Consider the following 25,386-nt stretch of genomic DNA (forward strand, 5'->3'; position numbering starts at 1 on the left):
TTGGAAGGCCAAGGCCGGTGGATCACTTGAGGCCAGAGTTCGAGACCAGCCTGGCCAACATGGTGAAACCCCGCCTTACTAAAAATACAAAAATTAGCTGGGGGTGGTGGCGCACACCTGTAATCCCAGCTACTCAGGTGGCTGAGGCGGGAGAATCGCTTGAACCCAGGAAGCAGAGGCTACAGTAAGCCAAGATGGTGCTACTGCATTCTAGCCTGAGCAACAGAGTGAGATGCTGTCTCAAAAAAAAACCCCAAAAAACAAAACAAAATAAAACCTAGTTAAAGAGACAAAGTAACAGAAATTTTAGAGAAAAATTAGGTGTGAAACCATGTTTTTTTTTTTTTTTTTTTTAGAATACCAGTTCATATTTAATTACCACAAATCACAGGAGCACTGGACATGGCTTTAGTGAGTGGGCCTCATTCAGTTCAGGCAGCTAAAGGGAGGGGGTGTCCTCCTATTCCTCTCCCTAGAGCTAAATATGCATCTGGGAAAAAGCAGGCTCTGGAGCACAGAGGTTTTGGGTTTTTTGTTTTTGTTTTGTTTTGTTTCATTTTGTTTTTGAGACGGAGTCTTGCTTTTGTTGCCCAGGCTGGAGTGCGATGGCAGGATCTCGGCTCACTGCAACCTCTGCCTCCCAGGTTCAAGTGATTCTCTTGTCTCAGCCTTCTGAGTAGCTGGGATTACAGGCGCCCACCACCATGCCTGGCTAATTTTTGTATTTTTAGAGATGGGGTTTCGCCTGTTGGCCAGGCTGGTCTCGAACTCTTGACCTTGTGATCCTTTCACCTCAGCCTCGCAAAGTGCTGGGATTACAGGCGTGAGCTACTGTGCCCAGCCACATAGAGGTATTTTTTGGAGTAAAAAGAACTGAACTCCCAACACTGGGTAAAACTGCAAAAAGAAAAACGCCTGTGCCCAGGCACTAGCTACAAGGCTGCACTGGATAAGGAAAGCTTGGGTCCTGTAAGTTTCAGGACAGGAACCGCTCCTTGGTCAAGTTTTCCCTGGCACCTGGCACATAGGAACGTGTTTGAGGAGCAAGTGTTCAATGAACCTGAGAGCGCTCAGGATGATTTCCAGATAATTGGGTTCAGGAGTCTACTGGGAGGAGCTTAAACCTAGAAGTTCCCTTTTTAGAAGTCTCAATATGGCTCCCTAGCTTAGAGAAGACAGACGATGTGGGAAGGAGGACTGAGGAGAGGACGCAGGCTGGCAGAAGGGAGCAGGGCGCATGCGAGCCCAGACCCTGACACCCTTCCAAGGGCGGTGACTAGGTGGCCACCACACAGCACTGGCCTGCTGCGGAGTTCAAAACTAGAAGGGGTTATATGAAAGTGTTCCCCGGACATGGAGCTGCCCTGGGCTAAGTCCAGTCACCTGTCAGCCTTGGTGGTTCCCATCCCCACAGCACCCCAGCACCACTTGCCTGAGGAACCGGCTCTGTGCTACACGGGCCCAGGCCTGAGGGCCCACCCAGAAGCACTCAGCTGCCAACGTGGGAAGGATTGAGTGCCTCCAGCCCCAGCCGAGCCCCACGTGGTGACATTCCAGCGAGGCAAGGGCATCGGCACCTCACGCCCGTGTTTACAGGCCCCTCACCTGAGCTACTGCACCTTCTCTTTGATGAAGTGCTCACCCAGCGGCGGGTCAGCTCCAGGTACAAGCTGTGCTGAAGAGGCGGGTAGTCCAAATACAGGCGGGGGTGTCTTCTTGGGAGCGGCCTTCTCCATCTGGGTGCCCTCGGGCCACTCATTGAAGGAGGTGATGGAGCTGCTCTTGGGCCTCACCCCTCTCGGGGCCACCTGCAGGGCCCTGTCATAGTCCTTGCCATTGACCCTGTTCTCCGTATTGTGGTCGTTCCAGGCCTGGATGCTAGTGTCTGTCAATGCAGCCAGGCCCCACGCTGGGAATGGACATGAGGTTGTTGGCATCACAAAAGTTCTTCACAGCTTTCCAGTTCTGATGGGAGGAGCCTCAGGAGAAACTGCTGGAGACAAAATAGGTGGACATGCTGTCAAATCCCACAGCCGGGACATGTGGGTGTGGCCCTCTTCCACCAGCAGCGCTATGAAGACCCCATAGCGGGGCCTGTTTGGTGTCAGGAGGTGGGTCCAGGCCTCAAGGGATGTCAGGTATGAGCCATAGATATAAAAGAGTGGGGTGCTCTTGCCCACGCTGTTCTTCCAGGGATAAAATGCACCATGGGAGTCATCCATGTCAATGATATACTTGATGTTGTCACACACAGTGATGTCGTCCTGGCCTCGTGGGGTTGGATGTGGATGTGGGGTTGGATGTGGATCCGGTCACCTGGATCTGCACTGATGGGTGGTGTCCAGAATGGCAGGCACCAGGTCATCTGAGGGTTCCCTGTGACCATCAGCCATGCCGGGTGGATACCAGGAAGGGACCAGGACACTAGGGTCCCAGTAGCCATAGGGCCCCAGCTCCATGTAGAAGCTGGAGCCCAAGTTGTCTAGGGGGCTGTGGCGGCTGTGGGGGTAGCTGGCCGAGATCTTGGGGTCCCAGTGAATGTAGTGGCCCCCACATTGAGGCCTGTGGTACCACGATATGGTAGAAGGTGTGCAGGTCCAAGTGGACGCGCAGGCTCTGCCTGGGGACCCCTCCGGGCGTCGCTCCAAGGGTGCCAGCTCCAGGCCTGGGCTCCCGCCCGCCTCCCACAGCGCCAAAACCATGTGGTTTTGATAGTAAGATGGTCACGTTTTTCATTGGTTGAATAACCTGCAATATAGTGAATGGACAGGTGAGTATTTGGAAGATCCTGAGCAGCTTTTGGAGCAGAAGACTCATTTCTGTAAGTGTTGGGAGAGAGAAGTAGGCCTGGGGAAACGAGGGTTGAAGTTTTGTCCGGTCTGATGAGATAAAAGGACAACGTTTTATGGCTGAGCAAGGGGAAGAAATGGCAAATGCAGCCCATCTGGAGAGAGAACATCAGGGGCTGGTGGTGGGTTCTGCTGTACTGATGAGGAAATGTAAGACACTGTGAAAGAAAAATACAATCTAAGGAATACAAGCTAAGCCAAAGGAAAAGTTAAACTTGGGAACTGAGTCATACACAAAAAACCTTTTTTGTTCCCAGACGGCTGTAACTTCACATGCTTACTTTATCTTATGCAAAATATAGATTTACTGAGCTGAGACAAATGCATAATTGACTTTCCCCCTACTCCTTTATTTTCACATGTAAAATGCAGATTCACTGGGCCCTAATCAAAGCCTCACAAGAATGCATCCGCTTGCCTCACTGCCTACCCTCCCTCCTTTTTTTCCCCCTTCCTCTCCTGCTTGCTTTTTCCCCTTTAAATATTGAAGTTCCCCAAACCTTCTCTGTAGAAAGCATGGGTCACAGATCCAACTGTAACTTGTGTTTTGTTTCCCAGGTGTGTCCTCAACCTTGGCAAAATAAGCCTCTAATCAGCTGATTTGCCTCAGTCACTTTGTGGTTTACAACACCACGTGGTGAACAAAGCACTACTTTGGTGAGTTAGCCAATCATTTGTACAGATGTTGACATTTGGCAGAAAGTGGAAAAATAAAAATGTTTGTATTAATCTGAGTCTATCTGACTTTTGAGAAACTGACACAGCAGGTAGCAAATACAACTCAAAATCTAGAGAAACCCTCAAGTGCCAGCCAACTGAACTGAAACAGAAATTGGGAGAATGTTGTATTTTTTTTTTATGGTTAGATACTGCCAAAGGCAGTGTCACTTAGAATCTATAACCATAGCCCAGAAACAAAACACAACAACAAAAGAAACCCAGGCTATTTTAATGGTCTAAATACTTCCAGATCCTAACATGTACAGTGGAGAAAAAAAGAAAAAAAAAATTGTTATGTTAACAACATGTTAAAAAACATATTCTTATTTAGCCCATCTATATAGTAATGTATTATATATACATTCACTTAAAAATATGAGTTAGGGCCAGGCACGATGGCTCACGCCTGTAATCCCAGCACTTTGGGAGGCAGATCACTTGAAGTCAGAAGTTTGAGACCAGCCTGGCCAACATGGTGAAACCTCATCTATACTAAAAATACAAAAAACCAAAAACAAAAACAGGCAAAGGACATGAACAGACGCTTCTCAAAAGAAGACACACAGCCAACGAGCATATGAAGAAATGCTCAATATCACCAATCATTAGAGAAATGCAAATGAAAACCACAATGAGGTACCATTTCACACCAGTGAGGATGACTATTATTAAGAAGCCAGAAAATAACAGATACTGGTGAGGTTGTGAAGAAAGGAAGTGTTTATACACTACTGGTGGGAATGTAAATTGGTTCAGCTACTATGGAAAGCAATTTGGAGATTTCTCAAAAAACATAAAACTACCCATTCAACCTAACAATCCCATTACTGGGTATATACCCAAGGAATATAATCGTTCTACCCGAAAGACATAAGCATGTATGTTCATCACAGCACTATATGCACAATAGTAAAGACATGGAATCAACCTAAACAGCCATCAGCAGTGGACTGGATAAAGAAAATGTGGTACACGTGTAGCACGGAATACTACGTAACCATAGAAAAGAATGAGATAATGTCCTTTGCAGCAAACTGATGGAGCTGGAGGCCATTATCCTAAGCAAATTAATGCAGGAACAGAAAACCAAATATTGTATGTTCTTACTTACAAGTGGGTGCTAAACATTTAGTACACGTGAACATAAGAAGGAGCAATAGACACGGGGGTCTACTTGAAGGTCAAGGGTGGGAGGAGGGTGAGGATTGAAAACTACCTATCATTTTGTTACAAATACCTACTCCAGAAAAAGAGAGAAAAACAAAACAAAACAAAACCAAAAACTACCTATGTTTATTACCTGGGTGATGAAATAATCTTTACTCCAAAACCCCCTCAACATGCAATTTACTCATGTAGAAAACTGGCATATGTACCCCTTGAACCAAAAATAAAAGTTGGAAAGAAAAAACAAATTCATGTTGAAACTTAATTCCCATTGTGGTGGTGTTGAGGTGGGGCCTTTTGCGAAGTGATTAAGTCATGAGGCTTTGCCCTCACGAATGGATTATCCACCTTATCAAAGGGCTGGAGAGTAGTTTAGACCTTTTCTTGCCCTTCTGTTCCTTCTGCCATGTGAGGATACAGCATTTGTTCCTTCCAGAGGATGCAGCAACCAGGCACCATCTTCGAAGTAGGGACTGAGTCCCTCACCAGACACTGCTGGCACCCTGATCTTGGACTTCTCAGTCTCCAGAACTATGAGAAATAAATTTCTGTTTTTTTTAAATTACCCAATCTATGGTATTTTGTTATAGTAGTACAAACCAAGACAGTACACTTATATAATCCAGAAAATTTATGCTTAGGTATCTATCCAAAAGAAATAGAAACATGTCTATATAAAGACTTGCAAATGATTGCTCACAGCAGCATTATTCATTATAGATTAAAAACTGGAAGCTACCTAGATATCCATTAACTGGTGAATGGATAAAAAAATTACAGTATATCTGTTCTACAGAATACTACTCAATAAAAAGAAACACATTATTAATATATGCAACAACATGGGTGAATCTCAAAAAATTATGCTTAATGAAAGAAGTTAAATACAAAAGACTGCATACTGTATTGTTCTGTTTATATAAAATTCTAGAAAAGGCAAAAATAGACCTTGGGTTGCTAGCAATGGGGACTGACTATAAAGATACACTATGAAACTTTCTGGGGCAGTGGAAATGTTCTGTAGCTTGAGTATGGTGAAGGTTACTTGACTCTATACAATTACCAAAATTCATAAAACTGTACACTTAAAATGAATTGTTGTGTATACCTGAACAAAATGAAAAAAATTTAAATAAAATTATCAAATTGAATTCAGTAGTACATACACAAAATTTACTTTAAAAATGTTTATTTTTAGAGATAAGGTTTCACTGTGTAACCCAGGCAAGGGTGTGGTGATACAATCATAGCTCTCTGTACCTTGAATGCTTGAGCTCCAGTCATCCACCTGGCTCAGCCTCCCAAGTAGTTAGGACTACAAACATGTGCCGCCACACTGGGTAATTTTCATTTTTTGTTGAGATGAGGTCTTGCTATGTTGTCCATGCCCAGCTGCATACACAAAATAATACGTAGTGATCAAACAACATTTATTCCAGAAAAACAGAATCAGGGATTTCTGTTGCTATAGTCTACTATATCCAAACAACAATGAAAAAATCACAGCAAATACTGATAAAGTATTTGACAAATTCAAAATTTATTCATAACAGAAAGTGAACAAATGAAATCTTCATTAACCTGATAAAAGACGTTTATTAAAAATCTAAAGGCCAGGCAAAGTGGCTCATGTCTGTAATCCCAGCACTTTGGGAAGCTGAGGCAGGTGGATCTCTTGAACCCAGGAATTCAAGATCAGACTGAGCAACATACGTTTTTTGTCTCTACAAAAAAGTACAAAAAATTAGCTGGGTGTGGTGACACGCACCTGTAGTCCCAGTTACTTGGGAGGCTGAGGTGGGAGGATTGCTTGAGCCTGGGTGGTCGAGACTGCAGTGAGCTGAAATTGCACCACTGCACTCCAGCCTAAGAGAGCGAGGCCCTGTCTCAAAAACAAAAAAACACAGTGAAAACAAAAACCACCTACAGAAATTATCACACTTAATCTCAAGACTTTCGTATTTAAATTAAAAAATACAAGTATGCCTCCATCACTGCTTTTATTCAACACTCTACTCAAGAACCCATCTAATTAATGCAATCGGCAAATATAAGAATGAGGCAGGAAAAGACTAAACTCTTATTTTGCCCCACACTATTCTGTGTTCTACACTCTTTAATTCCCATAATAGTCTCATGATGTAGGATTCCGCAAATGAGGAAAGCTGAGGATAAGCAAGTTATCCAAGGTTATACATTTGTTAATGTAAGAGCAAAACCAGAATCTGAACCCAGGTAGTGTGGCTAAAAGAATCCATACTTCTTACTGTTATGCTATCCTTTCTCACACCTGTCCACCTATCTTGAAAATATAAGATACTCAATACTATTAGAACGAGTAAGAGATCAAGAATACTGCTGCATAAAAAGGCAACATATAAAAATTGATAACTGATAGTGTTCTTTACCCTCCTAACAATTCAAAAATGTCACGGAAAAGGAGATCCCAATCCTGCTACCAAGCAGAAGGGGCTCACTGCCCAATGCTCTAAGCCAATAAAATGACACTGGGTTTCTGAGAAAAGCTTTTTATTTCAAGTGACTTACAAGGAGACAGGAGTGCAGCTCAAATTGCTCTCTCTGTGCTGGTGTTAAGGCAGTGATTTTATCCTTTAGGGGGTGGATTCTGGGATTAGTAGGTGATTGGTGGAAGAGGTCTGGAAAGTTCTTTGGTGTGTGTATTACCTCTTTATGCCTCTTTATGGGTCCCATGTGCCAATTTGGAGGTAGTTAGTATAAAATATGTGGTGAAACTTTAGGCTGTAACATTAGCAAGCTTGCTGTGTAAACTCTAGTTAGCCATATTGGTTTTAACTGATTTTAGACAGTTTTCTTTTAAGGGAGGCGAGTCTTAAGTTGTTTTTCTTATCCATTTATCCTGCACACCCAAGAATTTTTGTTACTTTTTTTTTTTTTAACTCCTTGGGGCATGGTTTCATTCCCAGTAGAAAAAAAAACACTGTAAGATGTTCTAACATAAACTGGAAAATTAAAAGCAGTTTTAATATGCTAATGTTAAATAAAATTACAGTAAACAAAGTAGTGTCTATATTATGATTGAATTCATGGGGAACATTTATTTCTGGGCTGAAACTGAAAAAATACACAAGCCGGGCACGGTGGCTCGTGTCTGTAATCCCAGCACTCTGAGGGCCCAAGGCAGGTGGATCGCTTGAGCCCAGGAGTTCAAGACCAGCCTGGGCAACATGACAACTACTACGTATCTTTACTAAACGTACAAAAGTTAGCTGGGTGTGGTGGTGTGGGCCTGTAGTCCCAGCTACTTAGGGGGCTGAGGTAGACTGCTTGAGCCCAGGAGGTGGAGGATACAGTGAGTTGAGATCCTGCCCCTGCACTCCAGCCTGGGCAACAAGAGTGTGATCTTTTACATTTTGTTACACTGAATATTTCATTACTCATTAAATCCTGGCCACAAAAAACACTAAGCTACCTCACCAGTTTCTCCCCTCACCACATGGTTAGCAGATCCTTGGCAAGGCTGTTCTGACTCAGCTAAAATATCTTCAGATCTGCAAAGGACAAGGATGTAGAGCTAAAATGGAAAGATATTTGCCTCCAGCATTAACAGTACTAAATTCTTTGATAATTTTGAGAATAAAATGCTGATAGGAGTAAACAATAACATCACACAAAAAGCAAAATACTTTTAAAGATATAAAAATGTTTTACTACAATTAAAAAAATCAATAAATGAAGAGATATACCATGTTTATTCACTGGAAGACTAAAGAGAAGGAAATTCCAAGCCTTTTCAAATTATTCTATAAATTTAAGGTAATTCCAATGAAAATCTCAGGATTTACATATCAAATCTGCAAAACAATATTAGACATTTACATTTATAGAAACGTAAATATTTGGCGAAAATATAAAAACAGAAAAAAGAATAAAAGGTTGAATTCATAATAGTTACCTGTAAGAGGGTGCCTTAACTATGCCCACAATTTTTAAAAAAAATTTTTCTCTTTAAAAAATAAGGGCCAGGCAGGCACAGTGGCTCACACCCATAATCCCAGCATTCTGGGATGCCCAGGCAGGCGGATCACCTGAGGTCAGGAGTTCGAGACCAGCCTGGCCAACATGGAGAAACCCCATCTCTACTAAAAATACAAAAATTGGCTGGGCGTGGTGGTGGGAACCTGTAATCCCAGCTACTTGGGAGGCTGAGGAGAATCCCTTGAACTGGGGAGAAGGTTGCAGTGAGCCGAGATCATGCCACTGCACTCCAGCCGACCACAGAGCAAGACTTGTCTCAAAAAATAAATAAATATATAAAAGAAGGTCAGGTACAGCGGCTCACACCTGTAATCCCAGCACTTTGGGAGGTGAAGGCAGATGGATCACTTGAGGCCAGAAGTTCAAGACCAGACTGGGCAACATGGAGAAATCTTGTCTCTACCAAAATACAAAAATTAGCCAGTTTCATAACCCGGTCTCAAAACAAATACATAAAAATTAAAAAAAAAAAAAAAAACTGAAGCAAATGTGATAGTGTTAAAATTTGATAAGACTGGATAATAGGTACAAGAGTATTTTATCATGTTCTAATTTGGTCAGCATGTTTGAAAACCTTCACAATAAAAAAGATTACATCATTGTAAGACTTTACAAACTTTATTTTAAAACAAGCTATAATTACATGAAATTGAGAACAGCTCTGGGGCCAATATTATTGTACTATTTGAGGGCCTAGCAATTACATACTATAGAAAAAGATGGATATTCATTTTTTCTTGCTGTGGATTAAATTATGAAATACTTTTGGGGTGCCTTCTATATTTAAGGTATTCTGGTAGGATATGAAAGAAAAAATAAGAACTGAATCTAAACTTTCAAAGACTGCACAATCTAGGTGGTAAAAACTCTCTTTAACTTTCAAAAATAATGGGCAGATGTTTGTGGTCCAGGGGTAACTTCCTAACTTTTTGACCCTCCTATTTTTCTGCATATAATTTTTTCTTCCTGTACAAAAATATGTTTTGTTCCTGCCCAATATTTGTGGTTCATGTAAAATTAACATTAGCATCAACATTTGTAATAATCTAGAGGGAAAGTGCTTCCAATTGTAATTCTTACACAAAAATTTCTTTTTGATGGATAAGATGGGACTGTATTTTAGTGACGTTCACTAAGTATCAGTACCAGTTCCAGTTAAAAATGAAACAAAATTCTGCAATATATTTTAACCCATGTGAAATGAAGTGTCAACCGACCCAAGCTGTCAACTTTAAGAACTCTATCTCTATGCCCATCTAAATATCTGAAATGAATACATGTTGACAACATATTAGTCTTCATTTATTTATATAAACCAGTTGTGTATTTTTTCTTTTCCCAAATTATAAATGCCTAGCACCAGTTATAAAATCAGATGGTCACAAAGTTACACAAAAACAAACTATAATTAGCTTTAAAATTTTATTGAAATTCAAGTTTAGAATTTAACAATTTAATACAAGATTACACTGAATACTTTCTAACCAGTATTTTAGCCTGCTTTACATAATTTCTAGACATAACTTTTAAGAACTGATACTTTCTGGTTAATTTTCCATGATATGCCAATTATACAATCATTAAAATTTCAGATGCTACCTGAATATTCTTATTCCAATGTCAGAATTTAAAAAAATAAGTTCAAATACTGAAAATCTAAGACATTAACACTGGGGCCCTTGTAATATAGAAAAGAAGAAAAGTTGTACAATCTTAACTGTTTAAAACTCGTAACATTTACTGTAGTAACAGAATATGAATTTTTCACATAACCATATTAATTTCTCAAGTATTTCCTACTGACGCACGTCTGAAGTTATAAAAATCTCTTTTAAACATATCTATACTGAATTACTCCAAAAATAACAGTGATACTTTAGGGCCTTGCAAATTTATTCTAGTGCATATTTTAAGTACCTAAAGTAGAGCCTGTGCACTAGCAGGTTACTGGAAAGAGTAAGTGTGGCTTTCTTTTTTGTTTTTTTTGAGGCAGGGTCTCGCTCTGTCATCCACACTGGAGTTCAGAGGCAAGATGTGAATTTAAGGAGTGAGTCGTTTGGGATCACGAGGGAACATGGAGGTCTGACGAACATTATGCAATCCCAGAAACAGCATAGTCACTCTTTCCAACCCTGGGGAAGACAAAAATAATCATTAATTCCTTTCTGAAAATCTCTCAGGGTCTTACTTAGTACTATAAACATAAATATAATTGTTAAACTAAATACTTTTCCTTATTAGGAAAGAAAATGACTCCTATTATTTTGGGTTTATTTAAAATTGTTTTGAGTATTGATTCAGAAATAAAGATGCTCCTATAAATGAAAAGGACTAAGTAATATATCCTTAAGTGGTATGGAGTCTAAAATGTGAACCACAAAAATCTGTATGAGCCAGGCGTGGTGGCTCAAGCCTGTAATCCCAGCACTTTGGGAGGCCGAGACGGGCAGATCACGAGGTCAGGAGATCGAGACCATTCTGGCGAACCCGGTGAAACCCCGTCTCTACTAAAAAATACAAAAAATTAGCCAGGCGCGGCTAACACGGTGGAACCCCGTCTCTACTAAAAAATACAAGAAATTAGCCAGGCGTGGTGGCGGGCGCCTGTAGTCCCAGCTACTCAGGAGGATGAGGTAGGAGAATGGTGTGAGCCCGGGAGGCGGAGCTTGCAGTGAGCCGAGATCGTGCCACTAGACTCCAGTGTGGGCGACAGAGTGAGACTCTGTCTCAAAAAAAAAAAAAGAAAAAAATCTACATGAATGAACAAAATCTATGATGTAAACAATAAGAAAAACAAAAGACTTTATAAGCTTGAACATTTCAAATGATACCACACTCTGATTATATAGTCCAGGCAATGAGGATCAGAGCCATAAACTTGCTTAAGCAATAATAGAAGTGTGCGAAAATTTATTGTAATTCTATAGACATTTAACATGGTGGACCCTATGATAAAAAGCTCTGGAGTACATTATTATACTAAGTGTTTTGACTGTAAAAAAGAAACTGATTTTTGGAAAGTGGTTAACAAGATTATGGTTCCTCCTTTCAATGGATTCCATGTAGAGATGTAAAAAGAATGAAAAAGCTCTTTAGCTATTGATAACAAGTTATAAGATACATTAAAGTATTTCTTCTCCATCTGGGCTCATATTTTAAAAAATGATACATTAAGTAAAAAATGCAAATTACTAAATGGTTTATATATAATAGTATGCTACAATTTGTGTAAAAATATTTAAAGAAATGTGTGTGTGTGTCTTTTTGTATATGCGAAGATATCTTTGCAAAGGTAAGCTGAAAACTAGAAACAATGGTTTCCTGTAGGGAGGCGAATATGCAGTATTCTCCTTTTTCCTCCTCCAATTTAAAAAACAGTGTTAAAATACATATAAAATCTACCATCAGAACTATTTTTTTTTTTTTTTGAGACGGAGTCTCGCTGTGTCGCCCAGGCTGGAGTGCAGTGGCCGGATCTCAGCTCATTGCAAGCTCCGCCTCCCGGGTTTTTACGCCATTCTCCTGCCTCAGCCTCCCGAGTAGCTGGGACTACAGGCGCCCACCACCTCGCCCGGCTAGTTTTTTGTATTTTTTAGTAGAGACGGGGTTTCACCGTGTTAGCCAGGATGGTCTCGAACTCCTGACCTCGTGATCCGCCCGTCTCGGCCTCCCAAAGTGCTGGGATTACAGGCTTGAGCCACCGTGCCCGGCCCATCAGAACTATTTTTAAGTGTCCAGTTTAGTAGTACCAAATACACTCACGATGTTGTGCAATCATCACTGTCATTCATCTCTACAACTCTTAAAAAAAATCATGTTTACATCCAGAGGAATGGGACTGCTGGGTCATATGGTATTTCCAGTTCTAAATCTTTGAGGAATCGCCATACTGTCTTCCACAATGGTTGAATTAATTTAAATTCCCACCAACAGTGTAAAAGCATTCCTATTTCTCTGTAACCTTGTCAGCATCTGTTGTTTCTAGACTTTTTAATAATCGCCATTCTGACTGGTGTGAGAAGGTATCTCATTGTGGTTTTGATTTGCATTTCTCTAATGATCAGTGATGTTGAGCTTTTCTTCATGTTTGTTGACTGCATAAATGTCTTCTTTTGAGAAATGTCTGTTCATGTCCTTTGCCCACTTTTTAATGGGGTTGTTTCGCTTTTTTCTTGTAAATTTGTTTGAGTTCTTTGTGGATTCTGAATAATAAAGGTACATGCACGTGTATGTTCATTGCAGCACTATTCATAATAGCAAAGACATGGGATCAACCCAAATGCCCAATGATAGACTGGATAAAGAAAACGTAGTACATATACACCATGGAATACTATGCAGCCACAAAAAGGAGTGACATCATGTCCTTTGCAGGGATATGGATGAAGCTGAAGCCATTATCCTCAACAAACTAACGCAGGAACAGAAAACCAAACACCACATGTTCTCACTTATAAGTGGGAGCTGAACAATGAGAACACATGGACACAGGGAGGGGAACAACACACACTGGGGCCTGTTGGGAGAGTGGGGTTGGAGAGAGCATTGGGAAAAAGAGCGATGCATGCAGGGCTTAATACATAGGTGATGGGTTGACAGATGCAGCAAGCCCCTATGGCACACTTTTACTATGTTAACAAACCTGCACATCCTGCACATGTATCCCGAAACTTAAAAAAACAAGAAAACAAAAAACCATATGTAATGACCTTAACTGGTGCTATTTATTTTTAAAATTTTGCCCAGCTTTATTGAGTTACAATTGACAAAAATTGTATGTATTTACAGTGTACAATGTGACACTCTGATACACTGTGAAATGATTAAATCAAGCTGATTAACTTATCTATCATCTTGCATACCTATATTTTTTGTGGAAAGAACATTTAAAATCTACTCTTTTAGCAATTTTCAAGCATACATTACCTGCAGTCACAATGTAGAACAATGGATCTCCAGAACTTAATCATCCTAATTCAATCTTCATACCCTTAGACCAACTTCTCCCCATTCCAACAACCATTCTACTCTTTGTCTATGGGTTCAACTTTTAAAAGGTACCATATGTATGTGAGATCATGCAGTATTTGTCTTTCTGTGTCTGATTTGCTAATTTGTTTAGCATGATGTCCTCTAGGTTACTCTACATTGCTACAAATGACAGGATTTCCTTCTTTTTAAAGGCAGTGTTATTTCATTGTATAGATAAAATAGGTTGAGTGTTCCTAATATGAACATCCAAAATACTTCAAAATCTGAGACTTTTTGAATGCCAACATGATACTCAAAAACACAAACAAAAAAACCAAAAATGCTCACTGGAGCATTTCAGGTTTCTAGATTTGGCATGTTTAACCAGTAAGTACAATGCAAATATTATAAAATCTGAAAAAAAATCCAAAATCAGACATGCTTCTGGTCCCAAACATTTTGGGTAAGGGATACTCAATCTATACTATACTTTCTTTATCCATTCATCCACTGATGGACACTAAGGTCATTTCTATATCTTGGCTATTGTAAATAATGCTGCATTGAACATGAGAGTGCACAAATGTCTTCAACATACTGATTTTATTTCCCTTGGTATATAAGACCAGATAAGGAATTACTGAATCATACGGTAATTCTCATTGTAACGTTTAGAAGAATCTTCATCCTGTTTTTCCTAACGGCTGTACCAATTTTACATTCCCGTCAACTATTTACAAATACGGATTCCCCTTTCTCCACATCCTCACCAACAATTATCCATTATCTTCTGGCGAACAGCCACAGGTGTGAGATGGTTATCTCACTGAGGTTTTAATTTATATTTCCCTAATGTTTAGTGATGTCGAGCATTTTTTTCCATATGCCTATTGGCGATTTAAATATAGGTTTTACATTTAGGCCTTTGATCCATTTTGAGTTTATTTTTGTATGTGATGTTAGGTAAGTGTCTCATTTCAATCTCCTGCAAATGGACATCAGTTTTCTCTGTACCATCTGTTGAAAAGACTGTCCCTCTACCAATTTTAATTTGAAAATTTTGTAAGTACATATTGTATTTTCCAAAAAAACCCAAAACAAACAACAAACACTTCAATAAAACTATACATTCAAAATTTTTAAGAATGTTTGATATGGACATCCAAAGATGAGTTAAATATTTACTGATTTTCAATCGCAAAGCAGTCCCTTACATATACCGTAGAAGTGTTCTTAAGGTCAAGCAAGTGCTACATCTCAATAAAAACACTTAGCAGCTCTTTGAGCTATTTTAAGGTAGAGTTTTAATTTGTGCTAATGTGAATGAACTCACAGTAGCAAGAGAGAAAACAGGATATTCCACTTACAAGGCATTTGGCTTCTAAAAACTCTTAAGAGAAAAAATGGCTAGAACTTTATGACAATAATATTTTAAAACACAAGTTAGCTGTTCATTTTGTTTCTTGGAAATCAAATTTTCACTTATGTCATAATTGACTTTTAAAAATTCTTGTAATTCAAATTTGTATTATACTTAGAACTTATGAACTTATTTGTAAGCAATAACAGAATATTACCAATGCCTCCACCAGCATGAGGAGGAGCTCCAAAGCGGAAGGAATCAATGTAAGCCTTGATTTTCTCCAAATCTACAAAAAGACACAAAACAAAACAAAATATAATTTATCATCTTATTTATCTTAAAAAATCACAAAAGCAATTACTGTTCAATGGAGACTTTTAAAAAAGACCGAGAAGTCTTTTAAATGTTTACAATGTATTATTTTCAGAAAATACACTCTCTTAAATTATTTTAAGTTGTTTACCAATTCCATGATGTAAAGCTCTCTCTGTTAGCAGCTGAGGATCATGTATTCTTTGAGCTCCTGACAATATTTCTTCTCCTCTCATGAACATATCGTAAGAGTTGGACTGTTTCTGCAAGAGAAAAAACACCACTCTTCAAGTGACTACTATCCTATTTCTATTACACATATACAGAAAAAAATCTCTGCTGCATGAAGAGCAAGTTCATTTTTTCCTATAATTAACAATGCAACCTTGTTCTCTAAAGTAGAATTAAACTACTGAGGGCTGAATAACTTTTTCTTTGTTTATATCAATTTTGTGCTCTCCTCCCACACCCCCCAACAACAAATCAGAGCGCCACATCTAATTTTTAAGAAGTGGTGCTGAGCCTTATTTCACTTTATCATCTGAGATGTTTTTAAGCTTGATATGATTTTGGGGTGACTTCTGGAACTCCAAGTTAATAGGTGTGAGTCTTTATTATTATTTTTACTTTAATCCCCTGTCTTTCAATAAACCAGTGGTTTTCAAAGTGTGATTCCCGGACCAGTAGCTTCAGTATTACCAGAAATTTGTTAGTTGGTCTGGAGTGGGGCCAGCAAAATGATCAGGCTCCCATTCCAGAGCAACTAATGAGAAATTCTGGGTGGGCCCCAGCAATTGATGTTTTAAAAAGCCCTCCAAGTGATTCTGATGCACAGTAAAATTTAGAAACCACTGCAATGGAAAAATGGTAAAAGACCATAAGACATTATTTAGATTATTAACTTCCAGGATACAATGTGAATTCCCAGTTTAAGGTCAATGACAGGATGATTTGCTAAAGTATGCAAAACTAGTAGTACTATTTATAATTTACATAGTCTTTCTCCCTCATTAATCTTCAGAAAAATGACCAAGGAAAATGATTTTAACATAGGTTTTAAAAATTAATTTTCTAGAATATTCAAATTTTACAATATCATTTTGACCAGTGGTGACAGACATCAGTGGTAATACGTATGTCTATCAAAACTGCAAATTATTAATGAAAACCATTATTCCCATTATGCATTCTGACAGTGGCAATAAAATTTCCCTTCTGCCCCCAAATGGGTTACTTAAAGCCAAATTACTTACAGGATTTCTTGGGTCAGGCATCGTATAGAAAGGTCTTACAGCCAATGGATATTTATCAAGAATATAAAAATCTGTATCATACTATAAAAAGAATAAATGCAATTAAAATACATTTTTAAAAAGTAAAATGGCTAACATTTTGGTAATTAACTTTTTTACACAAAAACTTTGGTTCTTCATAATTACTCTAATTATACTGTATATACAATGAATATCTTGCTTTTCTTCAAGTAACATTTTTATCGTATAGCATTTTGCCATGGTGTCATAAATTATTGCAATACCTAATTTTTAGGCATTGCTTATTATTCATAGTTCTCAAAAAAAATTTTTTTTTTTTTAAGAGATGGGGTCTTGCTCTGTTGCTTAGGCTGGAGTGCATGATGTGATCATGGCTTAAATAGGAGCCTGGCTAATTTTTAAAATTTTTTGTAGAGATGGAATCTCGCTGTGTTTGCCCAGGCTGGTCTTGAACTCCTGGCCTCAAGTGATCCTCCTATGTCGGCCTCTCAAAGTGCTAGAATTACAGGCATGAGCCACTGTGCCAGGCCTACGGTTTAAATATTCATTTTTTTCCTGTTCTTTTTTTTTTGAACATGTAATCCCTTTCTAATTTCTTCCCCATTCTAAATTATGCTTTGATAAACATCTTTGAATTTACTTTTTTCTTTGTTATTCTAGTTCATCTAGTCATTCTGATGCATTTTATAATGAAAAAAATTATCTGAAATCCTTTTGGTTGTTATAGAAACTATATTAAGTCTATGAATTATTTTGGGAAATTTGACGTAATTTATAATATTCATCATTGAAAAACATGGATTATCTTCCCAACAATTTAAATTTTTATCTAGATATATACATGAGATTTTGGTAGTTTTCTTCAAATGAATGCTGCAACTGAAAGAAATAAATGACATTAACTTGAAATTACAACTTTTTTTAGAGAATGCTTACTATGTGACCTAGATTTAATTAAAAAAAAATAAATTACATTTCAGGGTCGGGTGCAGTGGCTCATGCCTGTAATCCTAGAATTTTGGGAGGCCGAAGTAGGTGGATCACCTGAGGTCAGGAGTTCGAGACCAGCCTGGCCAAAATGGTGAAACCCCGTCTCTACTAAAAATACAAAAAATTAGCTGGGTGTGGTGGTGGGTGCCTGTAATCTCAGCTAATTGGGAGGCTGAGGCAGGAGAATTGCTTGAAGCCAGTGGGTGGAGGTTGCAGTGAGCCCAGATAGTGCCATTGCATTCCAGCCTGGGCAATAAGAGCGAAACTCTGTCTCAAAAAAAAAAAAATTGCATTTCAACCGTTTTTGACTTTCAACATTTTTGATAAAACTTGAGAAGAGGATGTTAACAGCTGACAAACTGAAATTGGCTCTGCTGAAATAGCATTTTAAACGTATAAACTGAATATTGTATGGCTTCAGAAATATCAGTTCTCTAGTTTAACAGTTTCAAGTGCAACCAGTAGGAGGAGCTCAAGGACAAATTTTCCTTTTCATTATACCAGTATCTTAAAATTTTTAAAAAGATCACACTAAGCTTAGCTTTTCTCCTCTTTGGAGTCTTGGTTTTAGAAAATGAGATTGGAAAGTAGCTATTACATAAGAGGCAGAGAGGAAGCTCATTCATCTTTAAGTCTCATGAAACAGCAGGGGTACACAGGGAAGATCAAATCTAAATAATTTCAAATAACTTGGAGGTCATTTCTAACTAATCCGACGTTCTATCACTTTTAGAGACACCTCAGAACAACTTCGTAGAAATATTAAATACTGAGTTAATCAAATCATCTGGGAGAAAGGCAGGCTGTCTGAATACTTCTCATTTTTCTAAGAAAAAAAATTTTGAACGTCCCTCTAAAGTTTTTATTTATTCCAGAATCACACCATTCTAGGAAGCTCAGTCCCCTCTGCAACTGTTTTTAGTCCCAAGAGACATTTCAGAATTAGAAAAAGAAATCCAGCATATACAAGAGTCCTACCTTTTCCTTTACCAAGTGACCCAACAGCTTTTCATTTGGTGTACTGAAAAAGAAACGCGAAATCAGTGTTTGAAGATGAAACGGCAACTTAAAAATGTTAATAAGGAGCTTCTTCTATTTAAGTTTCTCAAGGGATTACAAAATTTGGCCAAAACATGCAGTTGTCTATTCTGCTCTTTTCTTAAAAGGCAAGTCCTATTGAAAATCACTTATGAGTATACCTTGGTAGAGTGACTCAGCGCTTAGTAGATGCTGTTCAAATATTTAATTAAAGCAATAAACAGAATTTAGCAATTCATCGATTCAGAAATATCATGGATGAAATAATTTCCTATAATTACACATAATAAAAGTTCGCTACACTAATATAGGCTAGCCTTGCCATGAAATAGTCTTCCCTTTTTGGTACTCTTTATCAATGGTTTATGAAATAAAAATTAGTATTATCCAAGGTTTTAAAATAGTGTTTATATGAACATGTTACATTTGTAGCCAAGAGGTAGTTACTTTAGTTTCCTATGTAAAAACAATTTCTAAAATACTTAAAAAAATACTACTCAAGCTTGTAGGATTTTTATTTTGCCTTAAAATATCATCTAGCAATGTAGGCAATGTTTAAAGCCATATATATGTATATTTTTGTTAAACAACAAAAAATGGTTTTGGGTGAATTGTTTTTTGAAAAACCCTAAAATGTGACAATAATCATTTCCTTTCCCTCCTAAAATACATAAGTATTGTGATGGTTTAAAGGAATCATTCAAGGAAGTCTTGAATAAAATATAAGTAGATAGAAATTTTCAACCTTTACATGTTTTGTTTATTTTGTACAGACAGGGTTTCACTCTATCACCCAGGCATGATCGTGGGTTACTACAGCCTTGATACTCCTGGGCACAGGTGACCCAATTGCCTCAGCCTCCAGAGTAGCTGGGACTACAGGTGTGTGCCACCACATGCAGCTAAATTTTAAATTTTTTTGTAGAGACAGGATCTGTGTTGCCCAGGCTGGTCCCGAAATCCTGGCCTCAAATGATCCTCCCACCTCGGCCTCTCAAAGTACTGTGATTACAGGCGCAAGCCAACATGCCCAGCCTCAATCTTTATTAAACGACATCATTTGTTTATGATCTGAATTTAGATTGTACTCTGAATACCAGGGACACTGGGAGGGTTATTCTTTCCAGGTTGTAGGAGAGGGTTGTGGGTAAAGGTCTGTCGTAAGGGACCAGAGGGGAGAAGAGAAAACAAATACCCACTCTATACCAAATACTACATATAATATAGTATGTATGATACTATATAAACAATATTGACTTTTATAACTTTTGGATGTTAACAGTTTATACCCCGATCCTGTGTGGGGATGGATTTAGACTGCTGTCTACTTTCTCTAATACCACTAATTTGGAAAGAGAAGTAACATATTAGAAGACAAAATCACAGGCAAAACTCCCTATACTCTTTAAAGAGTTACAAACATGAGGGAAAAATAATGGAAAATGGTGTTTATAAACAAAATTATGAAAACTTAAGCAAACCATAGTAAACATTTTTATTTCAGATCACACATTATATAAAACAGCATCATACTGTATACCAAAGTTAATAAAATATAAGTGTATCAGGTGAAAAAAATCATTTATTAATATTTTCCTTCTCTCTTACCTTAAACCAAATTACTAAGGTTTTAAAAATCACAAAGACAACTTGGAGGACGGATCAATAGGTGCAGCCAACCACCATGGCACATGTGTCCCTATGTAACAAACCTGCATGTTCTGCACATGGATTCTGGAACTTAGAGTAAAAAAAAACCAAAATCACAAAGACAAACCTCAGATCGTCTTCATCTCCCATTTCGACTCCAGCTTCCCTAAGCATAGCCAATGCTTCACAATATTCTAGTCTTAGAGTTGGCTCCAAAAATTTGAATGGCTCACATGGGAACTGTTTATTCACCGTTTGAATTTCAGTCTGAAACCTATTTGCAGAATGATTTAGTTAAGAAAATGTGTGAGATAAATGTTTCCTCCACAAGAGGTCACTGTGGCAATATACAAAAATCAATCTTTGAATCAGTATATACACCAGGAAAAGCGTATCAAATTATTAAAGAATGAAATTTAAATACTTAAAATATCTAACACCATTTTTCAATCTTATGTTTTTGTAACCACAGTAACATCAAAGGATTAAAAATTTTCTTTATAACTCATATCAGTTAATATAGTTAGAAACATAAAATGCCCATTTTATAAAGCATTACAAAAATCTGACTTTTTAATTCTTTAACAATTCTTGTTATCACTGAGGAAGACCAAATTAATGAGTATTTGTCTTATCTTCCCGCATCCATATTACACTGTATGTTCAGAGAAGTGCCAATTTCCCATTTTGATAATCTCTATAGTACAATGCTTACCCTATATATATAGAAGGTACAAGACAATGTTTATTGCACTGAGCTGAATTTCTGCTATGGACGATGATATTTTATTGAGATTTTAAAAGTTTATTTTTGGCCAGGTGCAGTGGCTCACACCTGTAATCCCGGCACTTTGGGAGATGGATCACCTGAGGTCAGGAGTTCAAGACCAGCCTGGCCAACATGGTGAAACCCCATCTCTACTCAAACTACAAAAATTATCTGGGCATGGTTAGGAGGCTGCGGTAGGAGAATCGTTTGAGCCTAAGAGGTGGAGGTTGCAGTGAGCCAAGATCGTGCCACTGCCCTCCAGCCTGGGTTGACAGAGCAAGACTCTGTCTCAAAAAAAAAAGGTTCGGATTTGCTTCAAAATAATAGTGAATGAGGGAAATGGGCAAACAAAATTGGCCACAGGTTGACAAGGACTGAAACTGGTTGGTGAGTTCATGGGGGCTCATTAGACTATTGCACATCCTTTTGTATGTGTCTGAAAGTTTTCCATAATTAACAGACTTGAAAAAAGTATGTTTATATTCTATATACAGAAAAAAGTACGTTTGTATTTTATATATAGAATTCTCTACCTAGAATTGACATTCTACTTTTATTTTTTTTTTTTCTGAGACAGGGTCCCACTCTGTTGCTCAGGCTGGAGCGCAGAGGTGCAATCTTGGCTCACCACAACCCTGGCCTTCTGGGCTCAATCGATCTTCCCACCTCAAGCCTCCTGAGTAGCTGGGACTACAGGCATGTAACACTATGACCGGCTAACTTTTTGTTACTTTTTGGAGAGACAGGGTTTCACCATGTTGCCCATGCTGGTCTCGAACTCCTAGGCTCAAGCAATCTGCCGGCCTCGGCCTCCCAAAGTGTTAGGATTATAGATGTACACCACGCCTGGCCTAGAATTTATATTCTCGAAATTAAAACACCATCATTTCTTGATTGGTCTTACAGACTTTCATGGGAATAAAGCTTAGCCACTGATTTATTAAAATCTTGATATAAGGGTTAGAAAGACCCCATAATTGATTATTTATTTATTATTTTTTTAGATGGAGTCTCACTCTGTTGCCCAGGCTGGAGTGCAGTGGAGCTATCTCGGCAATTCAAGCAATTCTCCTGCCTCAGCCTCCTGAGTAGCTGGGACAACTAGTGTGTGCCACCATGCCTGGCTAATTTTTTGTATTTTTAGTAGAGACGGGATTTCACCATGCTGGCCAGGCTGGTCTCAAACTCCTAACCTCCTGATCTGCCCGCCTCGGCCTCCAAAAGTGCTGGGATTACAGGCATGAGCCACCGAGCCTGGCCCCCAATTCATCTTTACATAGCTTTTCTTTCCTTTATATATCAACTCCCATTCATCATGTCTACCAATGGTAGTACAAAAATATGACTGTCAATACTTTAAAATACATTTATATATGTATTTTATATAAACACATATACATATTTGGATATATATACAATACATATACATACAATACAATACATACACATTTGTATATGTATTTTTCTATGAGAGGTAAATACTAATGATAAACATGAGAGGAACATGACACAGGCCAGATAATCCAATAAACAGGTGACACCAAAATTTGAAATTCCTAAATGACTTGAAGAACATACAAAGAAGGCTTTATTTTCAAATTGCCACCTTAACTCTACTGAAAAAGTTCAGCAGTAATGGCGTTTGAGTCCAATTTGTAAGTAGAGATTTGATTAATCCCAAGGACCCAAATTCATGCTTGGTCTGTTGTTATAAAAATCAAAGTGGAAATGTCAAATTCTATTATTTAATAGAGAAGCTATCAGTATTTTAAAAAAATGAGTTTCTGAAACTTTCTTGAATTATAAATGTGAACTGAAAATGAGAAAAGCTGTGTGTGTTCCTTCAGTGTAGTTCTAAAGTATATTTCATCTTATAAGGAAAATGTTATCAGTTGTTCCATGAACCATTGAAAATTGATTGAAATAAACGGCATCAAAATGTTTTAGAGAACAAAGATATAAAAAGAAAAAGGCTATCTGCAATTAATTAGCCATCAAAGGCACAGATCTGCAGAGAATGCCTTGAAATATTGGCACTTACGCTACAGTATTCTTAAATAAGATCAGTAGTTAATTTCTACATTCTATTTTTTTTTTTTGAGACGGAGTCTTGCTCTGTTGCCCAGGCTAGAGTCCAGTGATGTGATCTCAGCTCACTGCACCTCCGCCTCCTGGGTTCAAATGATTCCCCTGCCTTAGTCTTCCAAGTAGCTGGGATTACAGGTGCATGCCACCATGCGTGGCTAATTTTTGTATTTTTAGTAGAGATGGGGTTTCGCTAAGTTGACCAGGTCGGTCTTGAACTTCTGACCTCAAGTGATCTGCCCGACTCGGCCTCCCAAAGTGCTGGGATTACAGGCGTGAGCCACCGTGCCTGGCCAATTTCTACATTCTTAAACTTACTCATTAGCCTTGCAATGTAGTAAATAAAATTCGTATTTTTGAACTCTTTTAAAATACCAATGAAACATATCAAATACATCAATAAGGAATAAATTGCTGGACTTCAAATAAAATTTTTTTTTTTTTTGAGACGGAGTCTCGCTCTGTCACCCAAGCTGGAGTGCAGTGGCCGGATCTCAGCTCACTGCAAGCTCCACCTCCCGGGTTCATGCCATTCTCCTGCCTCAGCCTCCCTAGTAGCTGGGACTACAGGCGCCTGCCCCTTTGCCTGGCTAGTTTTTTGTATTTTTTTAGTAGAGATGGGGTTTCACCATGTTAGCCAGGATGGTCTCGATCTCCTGACCTTGTGATCCGCCCGTCTCGGCCTCCCAAAGTGCTGGGACTACAGGCTTGAGCCACCGCGCCCGGCCCCCAAATAAAAATTTTTAATATGATCCTTTGTCAGTTATTAAAATGCTAGCTTAGACTATTATAGCTTACCTAATACTTGAAATATAGTCACGAATACAGAAAGAGGGAAAAATAGAGACTTTCTTAATCAACTTGACTCACTTCTATTTTCTTTTCCTATTTTCCCCATGTTAAACATCATCATAAGTAAACAACTTTCAATGACCTTTAAACGGAAGAGCTCTTTGCCAGTTTTGAGGGTGTAGCTAAATGGACATTCTACATAATTCAATTTTCTGAACATCTAGAACACATCTAATATTTCTGCAAATGTTAATTCATCAGATCCAAATAGGTTTAAACATCCCTTCGGTCTACTAGTTTCTAATCTTTACTGAGCACTCAATGTAAATATAAATTGATTTAAGAATTAACCATATTTGACCAGACTTAATTTACATGTCGACAGATTCAGTTGACTGAAGGAACTTTTTACCTTTGAGGTGGGTAATAATGCTATTTCCACTTAATGGCTGAGGAAACTGAGGCACAGAGTTAAATAATCTGCACAAGGCCCACACAGAGAAGCAGCAGAGCTGGGATTTGAACTCAGGCTATCTGGATGTTGCTGAATCCAACCTCTTAAGCATTACCCTCATACTATTTCCCAAATAATAAACTATTAAAAGTAACATATGCTGTATTTCTTGAGACATTCGGGATGTCAGTATAAAGGAAACAAGGACAACAACAAAATACAGTTGGACTGTTCACAATGTGGTAAATTTACCAGCAAAATAGAGGTTAATTAGTTGAGCCCCCAAATGATTTGAATCCAGAAGCAGTATTCTGAGTGTGGATTTTTCCAACCAATTAAATGGATCATCTAACTGACAAATCTTTATATATATGTTCATAGAAACTTAGTTTGCATGTTTAAATTGAAAAAAATTTTTTTTTTAAAGAGCCCAAACTGATCTGAAATTAAGTCCATCTAGGTGTATAAAATACTTTTTACCTTTCTTGAAGTCCTTTGAATATTTGTACCATGGTGTCAGCAATTTCTTCCATAACTTCATGGTAATGGTAATTAAAAGCCATTTCAATGTCCAAACCAACAAACTCAGTTAGATGTCTATGGGTATTAGAGTCTTCTGCTCTGAATACTGCAAATTTAATAAAAGAAATAAACAGCAAATACTGTTTTCAATTTTGGATAAATTGGGATTTAAATACAAAACTGTATTTAGTAGGATTTCAGTGGCATTATTTTCATATTATAGGGCTGGAAGGACCTCTGATAAACCACCTGTTTGCACATTCTCTTGGACAGCAAGTTCATTACAAACTCCTATGGTTATGCAATAAAAGCCATACCAAATGTAAATTAATAAGAGAGGTTCATGAGAACCCTGGGGGAATGCAAGATCCTGAGGTGTCTTCTCAATATTTAAAAATATATTCGATTATGAC

At 38.2% G+C, this 25,386-nt stretch overlaps 1 protein-coding gene and 1 pseudogene across 1 annotated transcript in view; both read right to left on the reverse strand.

Annotated features, from left to right (window-relative positions):
• Positions 1-1,610: 1,610 nt before the first annotated feature.
• LOC100430289 (glycoprotein endo-alpha-1,2-mannosidase-like protein pseudogene) lies at positions 1,611-3,275 on the reverse strand (annotated as a pseudogene).
• A 6,886-nt stretch (positions 3,276-10,161) lies between these two features.
• The window catches only part of DARS1 (aspartyl-tRNA synthetase 1), an 82,604-nt gene continuing 67,379 nt past the window's right edge, over positions 10,162-25,386 (reverse strand). The window contains exons 10-16 of the mRNA XM_015110010.3: positions 24,932-25,079; positions 20,479-20,625; positions 18,642-18,684; positions 16,653-16,733; positions 15,551-15,662; positions 15,302-15,373; positions 10,162-10,885 (exon numbers count right to left, since the gene is read on the reverse strand). Coding sequence (XP_014965496.1) covers positions 10,794-10,885; positions 15,302-15,373; positions 15,551-15,662; positions 16,653-16,733; positions 18,642-18,684; positions 20,479-20,625; positions 24,932-25,079 — 695 coding nt within the window. The 3' untranslated portion in view covers positions 10,162-10,793. The remainder of the gene's footprint in view (positions 10,886-15,301; positions 15,374-15,550; positions 15,663-16,652; positions 16,734-18,641; positions 18,685-20,478; positions 20,626-24,931; positions 25,080-25,386) is intronic.

Source organism: Macaca mulatta, chromosome 12 (assembly GCF_049350105.2).
Source record: "Macaca mulatta isolate MMU2019108-1 chromosome 12, T2T-MMU8v2.0, whole genome shotgun sequence".
Taxonomy (NCBI): domain Eukaryota; kingdom Metazoa; phylum Chordata; class Mammalia; order Primates; family Cercopithecidae; genus Macaca; species Macaca mulatta.